The sequence below is a fragment of the Moschus berezovskii genome, chromosome 19, assembly GCF_049115385.1.
Source record: "Moschus berezovskii isolate FMDL1 chromosome 19, NW_MosBer_1.0, whole genome shotgun sequence".
Taxonomy (NCBI): domain Eukaryota; kingdom Metazoa; phylum Chordata; class Mammalia; order Artiodactyla; family Moschidae; genus Moschus; species Moschus berezovskii.
This window is the reverse complement of record NC_142478.1, coordinates 62105976-62125737: the sequence shown is the minus strand read 5'-3', so window position 1 is coordinate 62125737 and position 19762 is coordinate 62105976. Positions and strand designations below refer to the sequence as shown.

The 19762-nt window shown below is 41.1% G+C and overlaps 1 protein-coding gene across 2 annotated transcripts in view; it reads right to left on the bottom strand.

Annotated features, from left to right (window-relative positions):
• Positions 1 to 213: 213 nt before the first annotated feature.
• The window catches only part of MED13L (mediator complex subunit 13L), a 289899-nt gene continuing 270350 nt past the window's right edge, over positions 214 to 19762 (bottom strand). For both annotated transcript variants that reach the window (XM_055405794.2, XM_055405795.2), the window contains exons 24-31: positions 18799 to 19022; positions 18468 to 18610; positions 15267 to 15425; positions 14240 to 14416; positions 12903 to 13060; positions 9463 to 9624; positions 7597 to 7709; positions 214 to 6622 (exon numbers count right to left, since the gene is read on the bottom strand). In XM_055405794.2, the coding sequence (XP_055261769.1) occupies positions 6490 to 6622; positions 7597 to 7709; positions 9463 to 9624; positions 12903 to 13060; positions 14240 to 14416; positions 15267 to 15425; positions 18468 to 18610; positions 18799 to 19022 (1269 nt within the window). In that variant the 3' untranslated portion in view covers positions 214 to 6489. The remainder of the gene's footprint in view (positions 6623 to 7596; positions 7710 to 9462; positions 9625 to 12902; positions 13061 to 14239; positions 14417 to 15266; positions 15426 to 18467; positions 18611 to 18798; positions 19023 to 19762) is intronic.

Sequence of the window (19762 nt, the reverse complement as noted above, 5' to 3'; positions counted from 1 at the left end):
CTCCTTCCACTGAGTCTAAAAATCTGTTCTTTGTCCATGTAATTCTTTAGGCAAGAATACTGGCGTGGGTAGCCATTCCCTTCTCCAGGGGCTCTGAGGGACAGAACTAAATAGGACGCACCTTGTTTTGAAGGTTTTGGAGACTGTTTGCAAAACCCAATCATTATTAGGTTATGCGTAGTAAGAGAAAATTACAGTCCAAGAGACTTGAAATCCAAAGAGAACTTTCCTTTATTTAAAAAAAAGCAGATCAAAAAAGAAATAAAACACCGAGTCTAAAAATAAAAATGAAAACGTTAAACATCAAAACCTGTAGGATGCAGTCAGCTTTAACACAGTCCCAGAGCAGTCATTTTTATCCCTTTAAGGATCAGATACCGCTGAGAATCTGATACAATAGATCCCCGCCCTAGAAAAAATGCAAACACAAAGAATTTTGCTTATAACTCAAGGAGGCCCACACACATCCAGAAGCCCCTAGGCTATAAATGCCTGTATCATCAAAATGGAAAATAAATGAACTAAGCAGGCAATTAAGATTCAAGGAAAATAAAACAAAACCCTCAAGGAAACTAGGAAAAGGAACAAGATTAAAAGCCAGGATAAATAACAGCAGAATTGTTAAATCCATGAGCTGTTTCTTTGGAAAAAATCAAAACTAAAAAACAGCAACTGCTAGAATAATCCATCAAGAAAGGAAAAAGAAAAAAAATGCATAAACAGAAATGAGAAGGACCATACATTAACAAAAACAACAAGATTCAAAGTTAAGGGAATACTGTGCACAATTGCATAGTAGTATGTTGGAAAACTCAATTTTTTCCCTGTAAAAATTCAAATTTCCAAAATTGGCATAAGAAATAGAAAACCTAAATCAACAACAGAAAAATAAAAGGAATTCTTCTATTTTCTAGTATATAAAATATATATTTTCCGCTTTTCCAAAAAGCAGCAGCAGGTGGTGAATCTGCTGGTAAATTTCAGTTTTGATGTGTATTCAACTCTCTCAACAAACGTTTCCTGTGTCTACTAACAGCATTAGTATAAAGTCAGCCCAATCTAAGGTCGTTTTTTTCAAGTAAACCCTCCTATTCTCAGAAATGACTGAAAAGTCATTAGTTCATCCCATGAGACAAAAAATGACCTTGATCCCTAGACCTGATAGATAAATTCCTAAGCTTTGTAGTGATGAGAGGTAAACAGGAAAAAAAAACCCACAAACAACTGGCATGTGTACATAGAACTACATAAACATTCTCTTCTACAATTAAAAATCACACACTTAAAGGAGGCAGATAGTAAATAATTTTATATATTAAATAACATATAAATTAGTAAGAGCTCCATCTAACCTCTAAGTGAACAAAATAAGATTTAAATAAGAGAAGCTAATTTGTAAATGCTTTCTGAAAAGTGTTCGAGCTCAAATTAAGACAATGGCCATCTTACATGTTAAATGGATGACCCTCCCACAGCAAACATTTCAAAGTCAGCCCTCTCACCTTAGCTCTGGCAGGGCCAGTTCTCCTGAATATCACGTGGTTTTATGAAACAGGTAAATTGAAACCTGTTTAATTTGCAAGCAAGGAGACAAAGGCATAAAATAGGGAGAACTGGCCAGAGATGCTGAAAGGGGCTGTTAATTTCAACGTGTCTGCCTGTTCTGAGGTGTGGGTGATTTTAAACACACCGCGACACACCTGCTTAGACTCCAGTCTGAACAGAGCACCAAGTTGCAGCCCGGACGAACGCTTTCTAGATTACTTAAAACATTCTACACCTCCCTGCTTGCCTTAAAGAGAAAAAAGTGAGACTGACCCAGTGTCTGTCTGCATCTTCCCTGGTAACAATGTTCACTGAGGAAAATAACCTTTACAGAGAAAAATCAATACTTCAGTCTTGTCCAAGCTTTCTTCCTCAACTTTTCTTTCTTACCTGCTTCATTACTTTGTTCTAACTAGAAGCAGTTAAGTGCCCCCTCAAAAAATATTTTTTAAAGTTGACCTGAGCAATTTCAAGTGAAGTGGTGGGACTTGGTAAATCTGGTTCCAAGCAGAATAAGATGCCCAGGGCAATTGTTGCAACCCTTAATTAACCGGCATAACAGAATTTTCTAATGGTGTCTCATTAGGTATTAATGACATGAACTAATTCCTGGTAGAGTGACCTTTTTGTCAAGGGGATATAAACAAACTAATCATTTAACATCAAGACAGTGTAATACACAAAAACTGCATCTTGTTAGGACTGTAGCAAGTGGTAAATTCAGAAGGGAAAGAAATCTTTATAGAATGGCTGGTGTTGTGTAGATGACAAGGAACAAAGTCTGTTTCCAGTATGTATCTCACACTCAGACACCAAGTCTTACGACAATTCTGTCTTTAAGAACTATTGACAAACTGCACTTTTTTAATAAAGACTTTTCATGAGCTTGTCGATACCAGTTGGGAACAAATTCCTGGCCCCAGAACAGGGGCCAGGACATAAAACTATTGGATGTCATGGTTTGGGGGAATGAACTGGTTTAAGCAGAATCTGAGCAGAGCAAATGCCTGGAGGCCGATGGTTGGAGTGGCAGGTCAGATTTACCTACATGGAATCTGCAAAATGAATGAATTTGATAGCTTTTTCTATCTCAGAGATTTCGCTACTGTTGATGTTGGTATGGCTAATAATGTTATGAAAACAAAGTTCCTAGTATAAATAAAGCCAACATTCATTGGTTGTTGGATTAAGTGCCATCGGATTATGAGCACAGAACCCAGGAAAATGAATTGGTTGGAAAAATACTGATTTTTACAGGGACACAGGAACAGTTGGGCTGACCCAAATTCATAGGATCTAGGAAGTGTCCAGTTGTTTAATGCTTTTCGGCCAGGGGCGTTTCCAAGAGGGCGGGGAACTAGGTATAAAGTGGTGGTAACTGGACAAGACAGAGATCAACATTCTCTGTTAACTGAAGTGGTCTCACTTTTCTCAGCCTTCTTCAATAGTACAACTATAGTAACATGGACACAGCTTTTCAGCTGGCATGGAACTGCCCTCACTCAACTGCAGAGGAAATAACTGAGGCTGAATAGTGTCAACAGTTTTACCTGTAGGTTCAGAGTTAGAACAATGTATATTGCCAGTGAACTGGAGGAAGATTTAAGACAAGGTCTTTCAACTTACTCGGATTTTGACAGTAGGCTCTGCAAGTCTTGGTGTTAACTATCTTAGCGAAAGCCTCTGCCCCTGTGGTGGCTTCTCCTGTGGAAAGGACCATGGAGAAGAGCACAAGGTAGTGGGCCGTGCAGTCAGAGTGTCTTATTCGTGTGTGTGCTGGGTGGCACCCAACTGTCATCAGCCTGTGAGCTGGGAAAACAGTGGAGTTGCAACCGTTGTTTCTAAGGAACAACAAAAGGAAACTGGCTAAGCCCATGAAGAGAGAGGAGCAGAAAACAGACTTGCAGTCTAAGACTGACCGCAGTCTTAAGAGCTGGAAGACAGTAGATCACTGTTAGATGCGATCTACTCAAAACAGTTAAGGAAAAACACCAGACCTCCAAGTCCAATGCTGTGTGTGTTCATTCTAAAACTTGATCCATATATGCACCTGTATCTTGGAGCATGTGAAAACTGTAACAGCTAATAGATGTAGTGATCAGGGGAGTAAAACTTTACTCTGGAAGGTAGAGCCTGGCTCCTGGTCAAGGACTGTTCAATCCATAGGACATAACACCTTTTGAATAGGTGTAATCATTTTTATTGTAAAAGCAGATGGAAGGGGGAAAAAAAGCCACTCAATGTTTCAGTAATTCAATAATTTATTCCTCTAAAAAAGTGTGTAAAAGTATATAGCTCTCATTCGCAAGGTATATATGAACGACATTGAAAATGGAGGCTTTTAGTATTGTTTCTGTTTATCAAAGTCCTTTAGTGTACTGTACCAGCGCTATACTGTAGTTTTTTAAATGAACTTCACATAGTTTTGTATTCTTTCAAATTGTTTGCTATATATAAAAGAAGCTCACTGCAAAATGCTTGAAGGAAAAAAGGAAACAAAAGAAATTCAGAACTTCCCAGAAATGTACAGCTTTTACATTTAAAAAAGGTTCTGAAATATACATACAAGCATGCTGGACAAACCCATCCCTCTCCCCTCCCACGTCCCCTCTTTAGTTCAAACCAAGGTAAGAGTTCTGATTTCTGCAGAATTTCCAAAATTAAAAATAAAAAAAAAATAAAATAAGTTCTCACTCTGTAGCAAATCCAGGGCTTGTACATTTCAGATTAATTCAGTAAAAAACTCACAAGTAAAATAATGCATATTTAAGGGAAATATTATACAGACTTTTTCACACAGAAGTACATAATAAGATTTTTTTAAAATCTATTGCCATTCATTTATTTTTGCACAAAAACGTATAAATATGTCACCAGCTTTTTCTTAACTTAAAAAACTTAAATAAAAGACACCAGATGAAAACTACCCTTTGCTGCCTTTTTTTTTTTTTTTAAGTTTTTGTAGGGGTTTTTTAGTTTTTTGTGTTTTTTTCTTTTTTTGCTGAGAATTGGGTTTCTAGGGAAGAAAAGCCCCTGCATTAAAAACAGCCCATTAAAAAAAAAAAAAATTCAAAGTTCTGATGAATTCTGGGAAAAAAAGCAACCCCAAAGTGGTAAAAGATTACAAATATCTACTTTACAATTTGTCTTCTCACCAAGATAATTTTATACAAGTTTACAATCTTCATCATCTTATGCTCTTCAAAAGGCCTTGAGAATTTTTCCTTTCTGATTAAGAAAAAATAGCACTGCAATATTTTTAAAGTCAATTTTACACTGTACACATTAGATACAAATGGTTTGATATATCAGATTTTTTAACCTATACATTGCGAAAGTCAACCCCGCCCCCTCAATTGGTGGTACAGAGAACAAAATTATCCATTTACAAGTGATTTCTCTGCTTTCACATTCCCACCACACAATTTTTTTCAATGTTTTAAACGTTAGATTATTTCAAGAAAAATACTTTTACAAAATCATCAGTTATTACATTTTTCTTTTTTTTTGTTAATAACCAGAATATGGAAGTTTCTTGGAAGAACTTTTAAAATCTGCATGATTCTCTCTACAGATGACTAGAACTCTACAGCCTGACCAGAGTGGCTCACGGGAGGCAAGCCCACACCCACTGCCCTCGGACAGAAACGCACAGCAAGGTAGGGGGTAGAGACGGAGTCAAGACAACCCAATCGGGCCTGGAATGAGGAGTCTTAAAATACTTCAGTTAGCCTTAATGCTTTAAAAAGGCATGTTTGTTTGTTTGTTTGTTTTTAAAAAGTTCCACCACAAAGGCTCAACTTCAAGTACTAATTTAATGGTTAAGTTGTAATATTTCTTTGAAATAATATTCCTATGGTCCAGAAAAAATTCACCATATTTATAACTGATGTTATGAACAAACACTTTTGATTGTGATATGTACATGAGTCCCTTTTGATCTAATGAGAGGAGAGACCTGGCTTTCAGTAAGAATTCACTAGAAAATATATTTCCACTGTGACTATATAAAACTAATGAAGGTACTTGCCTCCATGGCTCTGGGTGGAGCTTGACTGCCTTCTATATAAAAATGTCCTTCATGAAACGCTGGCCACTTTTAGTAAGGAACATGGCAGAGTGTTTACCCAGTTTGTTCTCAACAAAACCTACTGCTGGGTGGTTTTGAATATATTATTACTTTATAGGCATGATCCTCCCCAATTTGTATTCACTCCTTTTCCGGCTTCTAGGACAGAGGTATGTAGTCAAAGAATCCTATGGTGGATCTGAGTTGGGTTTTAGCTACTGTACCTGGTCCTCGCGAATTAAAAAAATAAAAATAAAAGAAAGTCACATGACAGAACAACCTAAAAATAAATAAAATGAAGATGTCTCCAGACCTCTTGTATCTACACACAGGTATAAAGTCAACCAAAGCACTCACACCAGTCTAGATGGGAGCACTAGGGAGATAGAAACCCTATGATGCAATCATGTACTTGAGCTGGTTCTTATTTTTCAAAAGTCCCAGATTATGGAGTTCAGGTAACCCACAGGCCGTACACCAGGAACTGGAGGGTTTCATCAGAGGGCTACACTGCCCATGTTAAACAGAGACTGAAAACACAGACTCTTGTGCAAAAGGACACCGTCTCTTCTATTTCCCTCTTAAAAACCAACAGAAAAACTTCCTGTGGCCCAGTGGTTTGGGGCCGCACACACTTTAACACTGGCTGAGTCACTGCTCGTGGAAGTTTCCAGGTCCATGAGAGAAGTGTCAGTGAGTCACTCTGGTTCTGAACACTGCAGAAATGACATGTGCCTGCTGAGAAGGAATCACAGTGCGGGACTGTGCAGAGTGGTCTCCAAAGGAGGAGTGGGGTATTTGCAGAGTGTCACAGGTTCCTTGGACTGAGGCTGCAGGGAGAGGGAACTGAGCCGGAGAGAACAAGTGCTTTCCAATTAGAGTATATTCATGATGGCATTGTACAGCTGAGTGAGCACCACGAAGTGGACGGGAAGGCAGGAGGTGCGGTCCTGGGTGGCCGGGTTGCATGTGAGCCACGACAGAGCGTTGTACTGCTCCAAAACAAACCTGCCAGAGAGCACACACACAGGTTAGGGCGCCCGGCGCAACAAAAGGGGGCTGGTCCGAAAGGTCTCGAGGCAGACGTCGGCAGGAAGGAGGCGTGACCTCATTCTGTAAGTGGTCCCAGGCGGTTGCCCGGAGCTCCTGTCCTGTCTCCCCTTCCCTCTAGACCTGCACTGTCCAATATGCGGCCACTGCCCCTCATCCACTCGGATACGCCAGATGCAGAGAACAGGCACAGGGATTTCAGGGACTGAGTTTCAAAAAGCACAGAAAATAGCTCATGACTATTTTTACATTGATTACCGTTCAAATGATACTATTTATATGGTATCATTATCATATATTTTTATATATTATTAAAATTTCAAAATTTTTCTAGTAGCCATATTAAGATGATAATTATGTGACTCACTTCTATTGGATGGTATTGCTCTACAGGCTCTGGAAGCCAAAATCATGTAGATTAGGTTCTTCCTTTAATTATAGTTTTCAAATCATTTAAGAGTTAGAAAACATTAGAAAAAGCTTGCATATTTTCTCAGGGTACATGAAGCATGTTTGTAGCTTGCTAAAGTGCAAGAGAATTCTGAGAGATATTTCCCAACCATGGAATTTGTTTTATTTATATAATCTATGTCAGGGAGGGTAGAAAATGTGTTCAAAGTCAAGTGCTTTAAGCTCCAAACGTGGTTTTCTACCTATCCGTGCCTAATCCTGATCTGTTTTCACCACCATGACTGCCTCCTGGGAAGAGGAACGGACAGCAGTGCTGCTCACACACAGCAGCGGTTGACGACGTCTGCTGCCCTGTCCGTCTGTCCAAGGCACGTGGGATGTGGCTTCTCACTGGCTAATCCGACAGTGCTCCACTGCACTCTTCCACAAACACCACATTTTACTCTTATTTTTCCAAGGTATTTTTCATTAAAACACATAATTACAAGCTGTACTGCTATGTTGTCTAGGTCTGAATCTACCTTAAAACATCAGACGTGGTTTTGGAGTCAAGAGGATGTGGAACCCGCTGAGAATTCCTGGTGGGGAGAAGTTCGTCCGTCTGTGCTACAGAAATGTGGTGATGCAGCGAAGCCTGGTAAAAGAACAGAGAATGTTACCGTTCGGGCCTAGTCAACTTGGGAAGGAAGCCCACGTCTGCCAGCAGCAGATACTGTCTAAAGTCCTTAGGAGTCAGGGCTTCTATAAGTCCCTGAATTTAAGCTGCTCAGTAACCACAAAGTGATTCCAAATAACTCCATATCCTAGAATAGACAGCGAGAAAAAGCTAGTTTTGCAAATGCCCTGCTGCTGCTGCTAAGTCACTTCAGTTGTGTCCGACTCTGTGCGACCCCACAGACGGCAGCCCACTAGGCAAATGCCCTACAAATAATTAAATAGTGTCCCTCTACAGGTTTTAATCTGCAGAGGCCTGCAGTCTGGGTGTGGCTGACGGCGTCACTGTGGTCCTCTCTCCTGACCTCCATGCTCCATCACTGGCGTGCTGCCCTTCCAGCGTCACGTCCAAAGGCACGTGCTATCCCACTTGAAGCACTATGACAGAGCCCTGGGTTCAGCAGGTACCAGCATGTTCTATCTACTATGAAGTCCCCATCAATCTTTAACATAAGGGTTTTAGCATAGTTTTATTAATTTTGAAATAATATTTAAAGCAGAGGCCACATAAATGCTCGATTCTCCTTCAAAAGGTGACTTATTTTAAATGTTTTGTTTTCCAGCACAACTATGAACCCCATAGACTTTGAGGAGTCTGTTGCCACCACTGTTCATTCTAAGGACCAAATAAATGATCGATCCCATCCCTGGGCAATGGGAACCTCTCCAAGTTGGCTACTGGCTCTTTGAAAAGACTCTTAATAATCTTTGGTAACGTCCATGCTTTTAGGCATGAAAAGATGTCTCAGGACATCATAAATTTCTTACTTTAGTCCTGGAATCAGTCATTCCTCAAAGAACTCTCATTCTTTTGAATGATAAGTGGTATTGAGAAATCATACATGTGTCAAGAAGGTGTTTATTGCTACTAAGCTATTATCTCTAAGTCTTTTCAGTAAGCAGAGCTTAAAAATGTGTATTTTTTAGAGAGGAAAAGATAAATAATAATTCTTACTGAAGGTAAAGATTATAGATTTTTAACATAAATTCTTTGACTTCATAATACTGTGTTCAAGTCATCAGGAAAAGAAAACTGTTTTTGGTTTTAACCGTCCAGGTGTATGTGTGTGTATCACATGGATTCCTCTGTGGTGGGACTTCTTTTTTTTTTTTTTGTGGTGGGACTTCTGCATCAGAAGGGGAATGCCACAGTCTTGCCGAGAGAGTATGATGTTCAACATCTGTATTTTTGCCAATCTATGGATTTCTTCTAGGTTCTTTCACCCAAACCGAAGTAAGAGATCTTTTACTTTTAACTTTAATTTGGAGTAAAAATTTCCAAGATATATACTGGAAGGGGCATGCATAAACATAGGGTTTTTAGCTTACTCCTGCCCTACTCTAAAAGAATGCTGGCCCCCATGAAGGGGAGGAAGAGGACAATCGGTCATTACTGACCTTCCCCCCACCAGGCCTAACTGCCCTGACAGCAGCAGTCTTACACAGAACCACAGGGCAACCTGAAGTCTCCTCCCTGGGCAAATGTCACTCCTCTGTGACATGGTTTTGGGTTCCTCTCCTAAATTCTACTCTCTGCCTCTAGCTGTCAGTAAAACATCCTCAGACTTCAATAGACACGAGAGAATCAGGGAACAAATTCTCACCAAATTTTGAGCATTAAGTCATTCATCCCCCGCCCCCCAGAAAAACTTCAAACATGACACCAAACCAACCTTCAGGAAGAGGGGACACTGGTTCTGAGCCTGGGGACATGAGGACCAAAACCACTGGGGGAGATTCTCGGCTTTGGCGGTTGACACAAAATACCCAAGGGCCAGAGGCTGCTGTTTCAGCTCCTCGGGCGCTTCCCTAGAAAGAAGACGCTCACCCTGGCTCTGAAAGACAAAGTCCCAAAGTGTGATCAGCATTTATCACCAAAGAAAGCTTTGTGTAAAGTCATCTTTTCAAAAGACTCGATATAACTGACATGCATACTAGTTTCAGGTGTACAGCACAATGGTTCTGACTGTGGGAAATAATCACAGTAAGTCCAGTGAACATCCACCATGTACAGAGCTGAATGTTTTTTCTTTTGATGAGAACTTTAAAAAACAAAATCTACGCGTAGCAACTATCGAATATACACTATGGTGTTTTAAAGGTATTTATTTCTGGCCGTGCTAGGTCTTTGTTGCGGCGCATGGGCTGTGGAGCACGGGCTGAGTTGTCCCGCGGCACGTCCTCCTGGACCAGGGATGGACTCTGTGCCCCTGTGTTGGCAAGCGGATTCTTAACCACTGGACCACCAGGGGAATCCCTACAATACGGTATCAACTACGCATTATTACATCTGCGGACACTTCTTTTATACCTGGAAGTTCGTCCTCTCTGACACCATCAGCCAGCTTTTTATCAGTTCACCAGGCACACTGTAGGGACTAATCCCCTTCCTGGCAGCACCTCACACACAAATCAACTGACCAAGAAAGGGCAGCAGGAGAGGCATTGTCTTTGCCACACACACAGATATCTGATGAGATATACATATATAACTAACATCAGCCAAGTAAATACAGACTTATTTTCTCTGCTTCCTTTTCTGCAGAACATAAAATCTGCTCCATGGCATTATTAAATAACAAACTGAAAGTGGAAGGCATGGGCTCTGACAGCTGAAGGTGTTGTGCCACCACACCCACGTGCTCTCCCCCTGCAGTCACCCAAAAACACACGAGTGCACCCTAATGCCCACTGTCCACAAGGTCATCACAACTCAAGGGTCTCTGACTTGCCAGCAGTGGGAGGTCTGCTCCCGAAGAAGTCTTGTTTCAATTTACAGCAATCCCAGGAATAAGAGATTTTTGTGAGAGCCTTCAGTTCAGTTCAGTCGCTCAGTCGTGTCCGACTCTCCACGACCCCATGAATCACAGCACGCCAGGCTTCCCTATCCATCACCAACTCCCGGAGTACACTCAAACTCATGTCCACAGAGTCGGTGATGCCATCCAGCCATCTCATTCTCTGTCGTCCCCTTCTCCTCCCGCCCCCAACCTTTCCCAGCATCAGAGTCTTTTCCAGTGAGTCAATTCGTCGCATGAGGTGGCCAAAGTATTGCAGTGTCAGCTTTAGCATCAGTCCCTCCAATGAACATCCAGGATTGATCTCCTCTAGAATGGACTGGTTGGATCTCCTTGCAGTATAAGGGACTCTCAAGAGTCTTCTCCAGCACCACAGTTCAAAAGCATTGATTCTTCGGCGATCAGCCTTCTTCACAGTCCAACTTTCACATCCATACATGACCACAGGAAAAACCATTGTCTTGACTAGACGGACCTTGGTTGGCAAAGTAATGTCTCTGCTTTTTAATATACTATCAAGGTTGGTCATAACTTTCCTTCCAAGGAGCAAGCGTCTTTTAATTTCATGGCTGCGTTTTTTTTCTTTTTTCTTTTTGGAATTGACATTTTCCTTATCTTTGACTCTTTTAGCTAGCTTCAAGAGTTGAAAATGTACCTTTTATGCAAACAATAAGAAGTAATTCATTTGTTCTCAAAAGCCTTCTGTTTCAACGGGAAAAAAAAAACAAAAACCCTGAACTACTACACCAAGTTGTAGCAACTCTGAGTTGCTTAAGAAAAACTAACTGCAACTTTGAATGCTTTCTCCTGTTGTAATGTCTTAACTGAATATCAAAGAATGTTTAATGGTTCAGAAGGAGGAAATGCTGAAAGCCTGTCAGAGTTACCTGGCTGCAGGTATTCAGGAGTGGAAAAGGCCACCTGACCAGCTTCAGCACGGAATTGTTTGAAGTGTGACATTCAATGGCTTGAGGTGCCAACCAAGAGAGAAAAGACAGCACACCTCTGCTTCTCACAAAACTAATAGTATACTTCAGTTACTAATTCTTTGTTAACGGGCAGGCTGAATTATAACCACCAGTACTGGGAGATAGTTGCCAGTATTTCCATTTCACAGATAAGGTAACTAAGGCTGAGAAGAGCAGAGTAAACTTGTCGAAGGTCACACAGAGCTAGTGAGCTATAACTCAGAGCGATGTTTACCAACCTCCAGGGCACACATTCCTAGCTGCAGTGCTATTTGCCTCTAGAATTCACAGTAATCCTAAATTAAAACCATTCAATGTAAGAGTTGTGTTCTTGGTCCCTGTCACAACAATCTCCAGTGAACCAATAAATTGTCATTAACTGGCAAATGCTTGAGGAGGAAGTCAAGACACTTGCAATCTCTTCCTCCAGAAGGGAAAATGAGGGGGCAGGCAGTAACATGAAGGCAGACTACTGAGTTGCCGTTCCTTGGTCTTATCTGCTCTGTAACTAAAATCTTCCATCTTCTTTTCTCTTGATTGTCCTTCAGAGAACTCAGGGCTGGCAATAAAAGTCCCACCTGACAGAAACCTAAGTCCTTTAAGAACATCTTGGTGTCTAAATGAGGGTAACCGGGTTGCTTTCACTTGTCCAGTATTAGATGCTGGACAGCCAGTTTTCTGTGTCTAACCCCTCAATCTCTTAGTATTTTAAGTATAATACCAGGATAACGCATGTGTCACCTAGCTTTATGGCAGAACTTTAATGCTTCAGGCGTCTCTAGTTCATCTCTAACATCCCTAGGATATTTAAAGATGAAACTAGTTGTTAAGCTCTGTTTCGTCGCTTAATACTCTGGCATTAACGTGGACACGTCTCCAAAATCAGCCACCTGCGGGCTCTTCCCATTCCTGCAGGCCGGCTGCAGAGGTCGGACTGCCTAAAAAAGGTGGCAAAACACAGACCAAGACAAGGGAGGCCTCTTTCCAATAACACAGTTACTCTGCGTGCTGAATAACCAGGATTACTGAACTAGTCTCTGAAAAGCTGCTGTTGTGGCAAAAATATTACAATTAACTGGGAAACTTTGCTCAGAAAACAACTGCATAAAACACTTACAGCTGTAATGGACTATTCTTCTGATTAAACACAGTCATCAGGAATGATAATACATTTCTTTAGAGTTCCTGCCTTTGTTCAAAATGAAACAACAGAGCCACACTGACTTCACTTGTATCAGGACGACTGGGAGGAAAGGTGGATATAGTAACGGAGGTCAGCACCTCTAGAGGCCTTCCCTCAAGGCTGCGGTGAGTTTAAACATGCCAAGTTTCCCAAGTCATGCTTACCCGGCTGTGCTGAAAGTGAGAGCCCACGCCGATTCCAGAAGGAGAGCCTGGGGAGGGGACTGGGGAGGAGTTGGGAGAGGAATGGAGATTCCCAGTCATTAATATGCCAATATCATTGTCCATATCATCTGGGAACGGAAGGTCAACAAACATGTCATCTAGAGGGGAGAGAGAAAAACACAAAAATTAAAAAGTCCATCTACAGCCCAGACTTAAAGCAAAACATGGTTTGTTGGCCTAGGACTGTTCTAGGTATGTATCGTTAACCACTTAGATTTAATGTGTGCCCATCGGGTTCAAGGTGCTGCAAACACGCCTTTCATTGTCTCCTTTCTCCAGTGATCTCCTAGTGTGAAGTATTAACAAAATGGAGAAATAAAGAACATAAAATTCCAGCCTCCAAAGGCACATCTTTTGATGGCAAAACAGCTAAAGAAGCAATTTAATTATTAAAGTTAAAACTGACGCCATCCAAGAAAACAGCAGACTCCCATCTATGCATCCAATTAGCATCTAAAAACACTTAAGGCTGAATTAATGCATGCTAATAGGTGTGAACTTAGCGTGAAACTGAAGGCCTCTTCCACCAGCAGATCAAAGCACACTGTTTTCCCCATGAAGTCTTCCCCAATAGCGCAGAAGTAAGGCACACACAGAGCAGAACACTTGGAAAGTACAGCATGGGAAACCCAGTCACAAAGAACATTTGCGCTGGTTCCCCTTCTGTATTATTACACCGCAATCATACTACACATCTATCTGTGTACACACACGCAGGATGATATCCTTTTACCCTCCCCACTTAACAGGAGCAAATGCTGCTAAAAATTCCTCAAAAAACATTGCAAATGGCTGCATAATATTGAGCATTTTACAGTTTATACTCATTTCTTAACAAATGCTTTAAGATAGTCAAACCAAGAATATCTATTAAGAATCATCAACTAAGGAGTTGTTTCAGAGCAAATTAGATTTCAAATGATCCGCAAATGGCAGGTGCTATCTTACTACTGCCCAGTAGTCTTCACTCATTTCAAACCAGCTAAGAAATATTTATTGAAAGAGTGACACCCATGTATAGGACACAACCAAACAGATACTTTTTGCCTTTCATTTAATGAAAAACAGGAGAAAGTTAATTACCCAAGAGAGGAAAGTGTTTATATGGCCTTGGCAATAGTATAAATGAAATCCTCAAAACCAAAAAGATATTGAGCCCTTCAGTTCCCTCATGTTCTATAAGCTGTTCACTACAACACAGAAGAACCTGCCGCAGTCTGCTGACTCCTTGCTGTAGCATTTTGGTGAAGGAGTCGAGCTGCTCTGGGTCCACTCACCATTGTTGGGGCTAAACCCATCTTCATTGGGATAGTTGGCTGGAGCCACCTGGATGGTTGACGACGTTGGGAACACCAAGATGTGTGTACAGGAAGCATCTTGAGGGGTGTTAAGCTGAGATGACTGCATGTTCAGTGCAGTACTTCGACCAAAAACAGAGCCCATTGTGACAGCATCTTAAAAGGCAGGGAAAAGATATTAATTCCTTTTGTGTAGCAGTGAACAACTCCAGAAATACATTTTAAGAGGACCTGAGCTGGACCGATATGAGTCTGACACAAGTGCCATGATGGATACACATTTAAAGTTGAGCCCATTTGTTTAAATATTTTCAAGAAACTGACTTAGAGCATTTATCTATGATAACCCAAGCCAGATTTCACATTAGGAAGACTCAGAGCATTTACCTATGATAACCCAAGCCAGATTTCACATTAGGAAAGTTAAGATAAAATTGGACTGAGTCAACCAAATATTAAATAAGTATTTCTAAAAATAAAACCTTCTGTACTCCTGTGATTGCTAATAATTTATAAAGGACTGTTCTCCCAACAGCGCAATTCTGTAGAAATGATACCGTTCAACTAAAAATTGTTAAAATGCATATTTATTGAATGCATACTATATGCTAGATTCTGTACTAAATTCTTTACTCATATCATCTCATTCAATCATCAAAACCAACATCTTGAGGTGAGAACTACTACCCCATGTCATAAGGAGGACAGAGCACAAAGAAATGATGTAACCTGCCCAACAGGATGGGGTCAGGCAAATAATTTGCCATGTCTCTAAGAGCTCTCGAGCACACTCAGGACTCAGGCTCTCGCCCAAGTGATGGTTAACAGATAAAAAAGTCACAAACCACTCCCTTGGAAGAGACCCGATGGTTTCCACTTTTGAGCCTTGAGTACAATCATTTTTCATAAAGATAATAAAGATATAGTCTATATTTGTGTGTGAACTTCAGAATAAATGGACTGAAGTACTCTGATACCTAATTAAGAAAACTGACAAGAGAGTTACCTGGCATCACTACAAAGGAGCCCTGGGGCTCCATGGCAACCAGGCAGGCACTAAGGATGGAAGGCGAGTCTGCGGCAGAGATTCCACACATCCGGCACACGTCCTTGAGCCGCTTACTGATTGTCTGTAGTGAACATTCTCCGAGGAGGATACTCCAATCTGGAATCAAATACCACAGTCTCACACAGTCTTCGAAATGCACACTGATGTGAGCTTTGAGTGTTTTACCAGTTCTGCCTGATAATTGAATTTCCAGGATTGGGCCCTAAAGGGAATATGTCTTTATACAGGTTCCCCTCCTTGCTACAAAGAAAATGTTATTTGACCTCGATTACACTTCATTAACAAGGGAACAAAGGCCTACCACTATGGAGACTGAGGTGACGTGGGGGCCCAGCACAGACCCAGGCAAACGGAGGGCAGTGCACATACTTTCTGTTGGGGTGCCAGTCGATTCTGTCCTTTCTCCTCCTCCTCCAGGCCCGGTTCTTTCACACCCTCACAGATACTTTTCTTCAGAAGAGAGCACAGTTGAGGGTGAACCTCGGTTTTGTTTACTGCTCTAGGCTGGTTCTTTCATCAAAGGCAAGCAGCAAAAGAAATCAAGGGGACCCTTTCCTGGCATGCCCCAAACAGCTGGTAAGCAAAGGGTGCAAGTAACATGCTCCAGATAATGCCACATTAGTTGTTCAGATTAAAAAGGTGGCACAAATTTTCTATTATTTGTTTCTTGCCTCCAAACAAAGGCAGGATATCTCCTCACAGAACTGCAGAGGGTAATGTTTCTCTGGGAATTGAAGAGCACTCGGTCCTCCCTTTATTTTGACCCTGGACACACAGGAAGCCCGTCACTATCACACCCCAAAGGCAGCGCCACTCCACCTCTCCACCGCCACATGCCTGCTCTCCTTTAAAAAGCAGTTTCAAAAACCCCCAAACGTTCACATACTCCCAGTGAACAGGGAACTGAAGTGGCTGAAATAAAAAGGGTCAAAGGAACATGGAGGAGGGCGTATGTTTAAAAAACCACAGAAAAACCTGAGAGATGTGAATTCAGTATTTAAAAACCAAATAAGAAAGAAAAGCCACTATGATTATTTTTTATCACACTCTGGTGATAAAGAACAGAGATTCACAAAACTGAAATCTGTGGACCCATATCTGCTGCTGCCCCACAGAAATGCAACGTGGTGCACAGCTCGGTTCCCCAAAGGAAGAAGCTCATGTCCTGTTCGCTAGGCTGTTTTCTGCGTTTATTCCTTGAAGGTACGTTTTCTCTCAGTCTTTTGATGGAGCCCTTGGTCACACTTGTGTCCCTTCTAAAAAATCATACAAGGCAGGGCAACAGCTCTAATAATTTTCCAAAACACCAAATAACTAGATTATTAGGCTATATTTTTATCCCCTCTACTTCTTTTCTATTATATTCTAACTTTTCCCAAGGGTTAAGAGTAGCTTAAAGCCTTTAAGAAATAAGATTGACTAAAAGGTATACTAGGAGAGAAGAGAGGAATTCTGACAGAAATGAAATGATGAATCCCCTAATGAATTAGACCTCCAGGCTACTGATACAGATTCATTATAAGTATAATATTCTTTTAAAATGAAAAGGGTGATATTTTTCTATTGGTCTAGAGTATGATTTAATAAAAAAAATTCTGTGTATAAGAAGGTTCCTAAGCAAACACTCGGAGAAGGCAATGGCACCCCACTCCAGTACTCTTGCCTGGAAAATCCCATGGACGGAGGAGCCTGGTGGGCTGCAGTCCATGGGTTGCTAAGAGTCGGACATGACTGAGCAACTTCACTTTCATTTTTCACTGTCATGCATTGGAGAAGGAAATGGCAACCCACTCCAGTATTCTTGCCTGGAGAATCCCAGGGACGGGGGAGCCTGGTGGGCTGCCGTCTATGGGGTCGCACAGAGTCGGACACGACTGAAGCGACTTCGCAGCAGCAAGCAAACACTTAAACTACTGTTAAACCCTAATAATTAAGCCCTCTGGGCACTTGCTACAAGACAAGTTATGTCCATATCAGGGGTTTTATTTCAGGGTTTCCCCAAATAACTGATATAAATTTCACATAAAGAAATACTATGCACACTCCAACACAAGGGTTCGCAAACTTCAGTCCACAGGCCAGGTCGTGCCCACCACCTGATGTCAACAAGGTCTTTTGGGAACACAGCCATGCCCACTCAAGGGGGTATTGTCTGTGGCTATCGTCACAGTATAATAGTACAGCTGGGTTGCTCAACAGTGACCAGTTAGCTGCACAGTCCAAAATATTTACTATCTGGCCCTTTACAAACAAAGTCTGCCAACTCTGCCCTAATATACACTTGAAACATGCAAAACTACCAGGCTAATTTGTGACACATGCTTGCTTTTGCACACACCTTAGAAAAAATGCACATCTATATGCGTATACTGGACTTTTATAAATATGCCATTGATAGGACTTAAAAAACAATAATCTAGGCCTGTTCAAATAAAACTGTACAAGTAGCTCCACGAGGATAATGAATGAGCTGGGCTCAACGTCATGCAAAGCAGCTGGCAGTGGTCAGTGGTGTTGCACTGCCCTTACTTTTAGTCCTGTATTTCCTATAAGGAAATATAAGTTGGGGGATTCAACTTAAAAAAACCTGTTCTCTTAAATTTCCAGACTGTCAGACAGTGGTAATGTTTTATAAAGACTATTCCAATTTGCAACTACTTGTCCTTGTCAACAAGGATTATCTTGTTATCAAGCCACTAAAATAATACAATCTCCTCACCATCAACCACCAAAAACAAGCAAATACAAGTAAAGGCTGTATATGTATATTTACTATCATCCATAATCTGATATAAAATTTTCCAGGTAAAACTGACCTGTTTAAAAAAAAAAAAACCGACTTGTTCTTCTCACTGACTCAATATACAAATGTTAGAAATTCTAATTTACTGTCACTTTTATAGATTAATATAAGGAATTATCTTTCTGCTAGGTTCAATATTTAAAATTTTCTTTGTAAATGATTCTGTTGCTAATAAAAAGTCTAAAAACCACAAGTTTACCATATACATTTAAAAAGACTCAGAAAATATAACCTGCTCTATCTACTCTTACTACCAACTTTACTGTTTTCTCCTCAGCTTAGTTAATGACATTAGCTCAGCCCTCTTCCTTTCCTTTGCTTCAGGAATTTCTCACCTTTGAGTTCCCCGTGGCCTAGACGCCCGAGTCGCCCGATCACAACTCTCCAGGGCAGAGATGTCATCTGGACAATACCGACACACCATTCCCACAACTTCTGTAGTCCGATTTTACGTGCAGATACTTTACTCCTCCGTGACCTCAAATAAATTGAAAAGGGTCCCCAAATGAGCCAAAGCTATTACTTAGTACGACAAAACCAAGAAAATTCCAAAGAACCCACCCCGATGGTCCCCACTGCATTTAGGTAGGAGAGTTAGAAAGAACCGTTAGCTGAGGAAAGGCACAGTGTCAGTTTACATGCACCATAAACACCAAGGCTCCTCACCTGTTTGGTAAAGCAATATTTACAATACAAGTTTCTAATAATTCTCCATGGAGGTCAGTGCACGAAGCCAAAAGCCAGCGCTGGTCGTGAGACAGACAATAGCCCACAAAGAGCACGTTGTATTTCTGGTTCGCTTCACCGAGTGTCTCTCCCAGCTCTGTCTGCTTGTCTTTGATTGGGGCCAATATAAAAGGAGGGGAGTAAAGCTGGATCGGGCTGGGCCGCTGAAATAAGAATCAAAATCAGTAACAACACAGAGCAACTCAACTCGGGGTTCACAACAAAACCCACACAGCGCTGAGGGAAACCAACAGGGAGAAATGACAAGCCCACCCTGGGAGCCCAAGTCGGGAGACTGTACCCCGACTAGTCCTATAAATAAATAATGGTACAAAAAGACTGTATAAGTTACATGAGCTAGGGAACTCAATCAAGCCAGTATCTCCTTATGAAAATAAATAATTGGCCCAAATTAGTCATTCAGTTCAGTCGCTCAGTCGTGTTTGACTCTTTGCGACCCCATGAATCATTAGGAAAGTGAACTAAAACCACTATATACCCACCAGAATGTCTGAAATACAAAAGACAGACAACATCAAGTACTCAAGAGAACAGGGTGACTAGAACTCTAACTGCTGGTATATGATGTGCTTTGGAAAAGTATTAACAACAGCTGTAAAAGCTGAACAAACATGTACCCTCTGATCCCTCACCCCGCAAACGCACATATATGCTAACAAAAAAACAGGTATAAGTATGTTCATAACAGTATCCATTTTAATAGCTCAGAAAAAGGCACACAAAACTAACAAGCCATGTGGGAATTTGCTACCTTCTGATTAGCAAGATGTTTGTGGAAGCAGGAAAAAAGAATTCCAGAAAGAAATGGAGCAACTAAAAACTAAGATGAGTTAATGTTTCCAAATGCAGAAGAATTTTTCTACAAGAAGACAATCCTGAAATT